The sequence below is a fragment of the Limulus polyphemus genome, unplaced genomic scaffold (genome assembly GCF_000517525.1).
Source record: "Limulus polyphemus unplaced genomic scaffold, Limulus_polyphemus-2.1.2 Scaffold3729, whole genome shotgun sequence".
Lineage (NCBI taxonomy): Eukaryota > Metazoa > Arthropoda > Merostomata > Xiphosura > Limulidae > Limulus > Limulus polyphemus.
Window position 1 is genome coordinate 46,820 of NW_013669339.1, and position 6,202 is coordinate 53,021.

At 37.4% G+C, this 6,202-nt stretch overlaps 1 protein-coding gene across 1 annotated transcript in view; it reads right to left on the reverse strand.

Moving 5' to 3' along the window:
• LOC106469929 (trafficking kinesin-binding protein 1-like) overlaps window positions 1-6,202 on the reverse strand; it is a gene marked incomplete at its 5' end in the record, with an annotated part of 53,531 nt that overhangs the window by 19,458 nt on the left and 27,871 nt on the right. Inside the window, 2 exons of the mRNA XM_022398504.1 lie at window positions 2,533-2,649; window positions 4,136-4,212. Coding sequence (XP_022254212.1) covers window positions 2,533-2,649; window positions 4,136-4,212 — 194 coding nt within the window. The remainder of the gene's footprint in view (window positions 1-2,532; window positions 2,650-4,135; window positions 4,213-6,202) is intronic.

The window sequence follows — 6,202 nt, forward strand, 5'->3', positions numbered from 1 at the left end:
ACACCTAAACGGTACTACACCACACGTATTACAAAAACACCTAAACGGCACTACACCACACGTACGACAAAACCACCTAAACAGCATTACATCACATGTAGGACAAAACCACCTTTACGGCATTACACCACACGTACAACAAAACCACCTAAACGGCACTACATCACACGTACGATAAAAACACCTTAACGGCATTACACCACACGTATGACAAAACCACCTTAACGGCATTACACCACATGTACGACAAAAACACCTTAACGGCACTACACCACACGTATGACAAAACCACTTAAACGGCACTACACCACACGTATGACAAAAACACCTAAACAGCACTACACCACACGTATGACAAACCACCTAAACGGCATTACACCACACGTAGAACAAAACCATTTTAACGGCATTACACCACACGTAGAACAAAGCCACCGAAACGGCACTGCACCACACGTATGACAAAACCACCTTCACGGCATTACATCACACGTACAACAAAACCACCTAAACGGCACTACATCACACGTACGATAAAAACACCTTAACGCCATTGCACCACATGTACGACAAAAACACCTTAACGGCATTATACCACACGTACGACAAAAACACCTTAACGGCATTACACCACACGTACGACAAAACACCTTAACGGCACTACACCACACGTACGACAAAAACACCTAAATGGCACTACACCACACGTACGACAAAACCACCTTAACGGCACTACACCACACGTACGACAAAAATACCTTAACGGCATTACACCACACGTACGACAAAACCACCTAAACGGCACTGCACCACACGTACGACAAAACCACCTAAACGGCACTGCACCACACGTATGACAAAACCACCTAAACGGCATTACACCACACGTAGAACAAAACCACCTAAACGACATTACACCACACGTAGAACAAAACCACCTAAACGGCACTACACCACACGTATGACAAACCACCTAAACGGCATTACACCACACTTGGGACAGAACCACCTAAACAGCATTACATCACATGTAGGACAAAACCACCTAAACAGCATTACATCACATGTAGGACAAAACCACCTTCACGGCATTACACCACACGTATGACAAAACCACCTAAACGGCACTGCACCACACGTATGACAGAACCACCTAAACGGCACTACACCACATGTAGGACTACTGCTACGATTACCTGGCCAACATACTAGACACCATTCCTTTACCTGGACAGATCAACCACACTAGTATCAGATGTCTCCACCTTGATGGAATATACACCATTAAAAGGAACACCCACAACAAACAACTTACTTTTTCGCACTTCAAGGGTTTCACATGGTTGTCTTCATTGTTACAGACAGAATGGAAAAGCTGAGCACACACCCAATCACACCAGATATTTGCCCTAAATCGAGAACCATCCTGGATCCAGTAATGTATATTTTTAAAACTTTCAATCCGAAGTGCACAAATCAACAAGAATGTTAAAAAATATGTAGTTTACATGATTTTCTGTCACAAATTTTAGACCTATTGGTTTGTAATGTTTCACTAGCCTTCAGAGTTTAAACCATACCTTTTTAATTTATATACTGCACATATAGATTGTGTTTCAGAGAATCTTTTGTCTCTAATCATTCAGCTCAAATGAAGAATTCTGGTATTGAACGAGAGACCTCTTGGGCAGTAACACGTGGTAAACAAAAGACAGATCTGAAACGCTATTTTTTTACATTCCTCTGTAACGTACCAGTTAAGAGGAATGTGAAGAAAGAAACATGTGCAGATTATGTGATTTATATTACAAAGTAAAAATAAACATCATGAAAAACAATATGTTAATATGAGAACACCCTTTTATCAACTCATGGTTATTTATCACCTACAACAGGCCAGGGTTGCTTCAAGTTTAAACTGTTCTTTATCACCAACACAGTTTATTTTCTATAAATTAGACAAGAGAATACGAATAGTCATCTTATCACATCAGAAACATAGTTGAAACTCTGGTATTCCTAGTAAAACTGCTATGGGGTTTCACTCGTTTCTAAACCCAAAGAAGCAAGTTACTTTACGCCATTCACATTCAGAGAGAGTAAATTAGATCATCCTGTCAATGTCTGGTTATAAATGTTATTTGAAATTAATTTCACCTAGAATGTCATCTAAACTTCTTTATCCTTGTTCATACAATTCGAAATTTTGTTAAAATCAGTTTGATTCTAACTTTATAATCCAATCTCTTGACACAATAATGGAGTATTAAATATCAGTGTCGTCACTATATTTAAACGAATGGTTTTAAAACCATAATAATTAAATTAGCACCGGATTTAGATCCTTTGAGGCCTCCATGCAATACTGCGATTCTGGAGTCCCCTCCTTAGGGCAATTAAAAATTGAGACTCCTTTCTTTGAGGATCGAGGCCCCCCATCCAATTGTATGGTTGCGCCCTCTCTAAATTCGGCACTGCATTAAATCTTAAAAATAACTGTCACTAATACACAATATTGGTCAATAAACTTACCGTTTCATTAGCACTGGTCAGCTCTTGTTCAAGACATTCGTTTCTCCGAGTAAGCTGTTTGTTCTGTTCAAGCAACGACTGACCAATTTGAGCTGCCAACTCAAGATCTTTCTCTTTCTAAAATGATATTTAAAAGTTTTTAAAAACTTGACCATAAATCAAGCATTACTAATTGCTATTCATTTTCAACGGACAGAAAAGACGTACAACTGTTGTGTTTTATATTTTACGACTTGTTTGAAACACAATGTTTAACTTAAATGCTTTTTTCTTTATCGTTTATGGTTTTATTCTAATATATATATATATCGACATTGCAACACATGAGGTGAATCATCTAATGTAAGTTTCATTCTCCGTTTGAAATTCGGATGTTAGTTTCATTATCTGTTTGAAATTCAGATGTAATTTTCATTATCTGTTTGAAACTCAAGTGTAAATTCCATTCTCCGCTAGAAACAGTAGATGTAAGTTTCATTCTCCGATTGAAACAGCTGATGTAAGTTTCATTCTCCGTTTGAAACAGCTGATGTAAGTTTCATTCGCTGTCTGAAACAGCAGATGTAAGATTCATTCTCCGTTTGAAACAGCTGATGTAAGTTTCATTCGCTGTCTGAAACAGCAGATGTAAGATTAATTCTCCGCTTGAAACAGCAGATATAGGTTTCATTCTCCTTTTAAAACAGCAGATTTAAGTTTTATTCGCTGTTTGGAATAGCTGATGAAAGTTTTATTCGCTGTTTGAAACAGCAGATGTAAGATTAATTCTCCGCTTGAAACAGCAGATATAGGTTTCATTCTCCTTTTAAAACAGCAGATATGAGTTTTATTCTCTGTTTGAAACAGCAGATGAAAGTTTTATTCGCTGTTTGGAACAGCAGATACGAGTTTTATTCGCTGTTTGAAACAGCAGATATGAGTTTCATTCTCCGATTGAAACAGATGATGAGTCTGTTTCATATTCTGTGTAAAACAGTTGGTATTTGCATATCTCAGTCTGTATGGTTCTTGATGTTTCCCCCTGCAATATCATCCATTTGAAAGCAATAACGTTAGTAGAAAATGTTAGTTAATTATTTACAGTCTACACGTTTCGACGTCATCACCAGGAGTAAGTGGTCGAAGGTATTTTGAGACTGTGGACAGTCTCATAAACTGTCCTTTCTTCGACCACTTACTCCTGGTGATGACGTCGAAACGTGTAGACTGTAAATAATTAACTAACATTTTCTACAGTATTTTGAGACTGTGGACAGTCTCATAAACTGTCCTTTCTTCGACCACTTACTCCTGGTGATGACGTCGAAACGTGTAGACTGTAAATAATTAACTAACATTTTCTACTGTATTTTGAGACTGTGGACAATCTGATTTTAAAATATTTATTGCGTACCATTAAACGATGGTCTTTCTTTCAACGTCTATATTACTTAAAAGTTAAACATGTGTCGTCTAAATTTTAAAGGATTTAGACTCTATCGCTCGTATGATATTTATATTATATATCAAGTATTAAAATGTATTGCTTAAAAACAAAAAAGGCTAAATAATCTTATAAATAAAGGTTTTAACTATGTAGTTACAGGTGTTAAGCTGGGCTTACCTCTTCAAGAAGCGCTCTCATCGATTCTACATCATTATATGTCTTGGTCATCTGGCTGAGGCGGTTCCCACATGAAACTAGAGTTAGAAAAAAGAAGATTCGGTAACAAGAACCTCTTGGAACAACACTCTCATAAAGTGTAACAGACAATTTGTATCGATTGTGTTACAACGTAACATCTTGTGGTTAAAATATTAGACACGATCCACTTCTTCCAAAATCGTGTTTCCAGCACTATAGAAAAGTTTGGATTCTATGCGCCAACTCAACATTTTCCGTCAGTTCTGAGCATCTTATGTGCCACGCCTTCTCGAAGAAACTGTGAAACTGTCGTAATAATCGCAAGATTTGTATATTTTACAAATGTAGTGTACTAATATAACACCTCACCTGTACTAATGTAACACCTCACCTGTTACCAGTATAAAACTCTTAGACACAACAAAGCTGATTACCATAACGTCAGAACTCTCATAAAGAAACCTAGACTCTTAGAAACAACAATAGATCTGATTACCACCTGAATGTCACCGATCAAATACTCTTACAGGTAAAGATACGCTAGACTACCACACACATCCAAAATTTTCACATAGAACAATAAACACGATTAAACAGGTTAAATACGTTTAAAAACAATACATTTGACTAACCACAATTCAAGTAAGAAACTCTTACAAAATATAATACAACTTACTATCACTAATCAAAAAGTTTCAGAAAGAGCAACAACTTTCATATACAACAACCTTCCCGTCAAAACCTCTTACAGACAACAATCTTCCCGTCAAAACCTCTTACAGACAACAATCTTCCCGTCAAACCTCTTACAGACAACAACCTTCCTGTCAAAAACTCTTACAGACAACAACCTTCCTGTCAAAAACTCTTACAGACAACAACCTTCCTGTCAAAACCTCTTACAGACAACAACCTTCCTGTCAAAAACTCTTACAGACAACAACCTTCCCGTCAAAACCTCTTACAGACAACAACCTTCCTGTCAAAACCTCTTACAGACAACAACCTTCCTGTCAAAAACTCTTACAGACAACAACCTTCCCGTCAAAACCTCTTACAGACAACAACCTTCCCGTCAAAACCTCTTACAGACAACAATCTTCCCGTCAAACCTCTTACAGACAACAACCTTCCTGTCAAAAACTCTTACAGACAACAACCTTCCCGTCAAAACCTCTTACAGACAACAACCTTCCCGTCAAAAACTCTTACAGTAACGAGTGAGGAAAGCTGTAATTAAGTACAAGTAGTAACGAGTGAGGAAAACAAGAGTGGAATTATTAGCTTATTTTCATATCCTACCTTTTGGTATATGACCAGTTTCTATCAACCTCACAGCTGCTCGTTCTTCCAAAGAAATGAAATCTGACATCGTTCTGTGGTGTGCCATAACACCCGTTTCATCGACTCAGGGCAGTATAACACTCATTGAAGCAGCATTGAGTCGAAGAGTATATATATAATTAAATACTGTATATTACAGCCGCTAAAGGTGAGATGTGAAAGCTTGCTTGTAATCCATTTGAATCTATATAGCTTCTTTTCTGATCTAATGTTACAGAAAAACCACACACCACAGTCTGATCTATATACTGTCCACATACACCAATCTCGTTCTTTTTCTGTGTTATGTTACCCTCACAACTAAACACAAGTCCATCCAGAATACAATTAACACGTCACGTGGTCACCTTATAACTTAGACAATCGTCAGTTTCTTAAAGAGAGCCTTATTTTTCATTTTTCTTTTATCATTACCTCTAAATGAATCCTGTATGATGACTCACGACATAATAAAAATGACGTCACCATACTCACGTTGCTAGGGGGATGCCCGTGGAGTCGGCATGAACAGAGTATGTGTTCTTTTTTATTATTATTGTTTTCTTCGATTTCATCACAGCGTGATCAAAATCCATCCATCCGCGTGCACCATCTAAGTTGTGTCAACCTAATTAGTTTCTGATGGTCAGATACGCGGGATGTCCAATCATTTATCAAGAACCTTTTTTTTTTTTTTTGGTTAAACAAACATACAATAGAAGT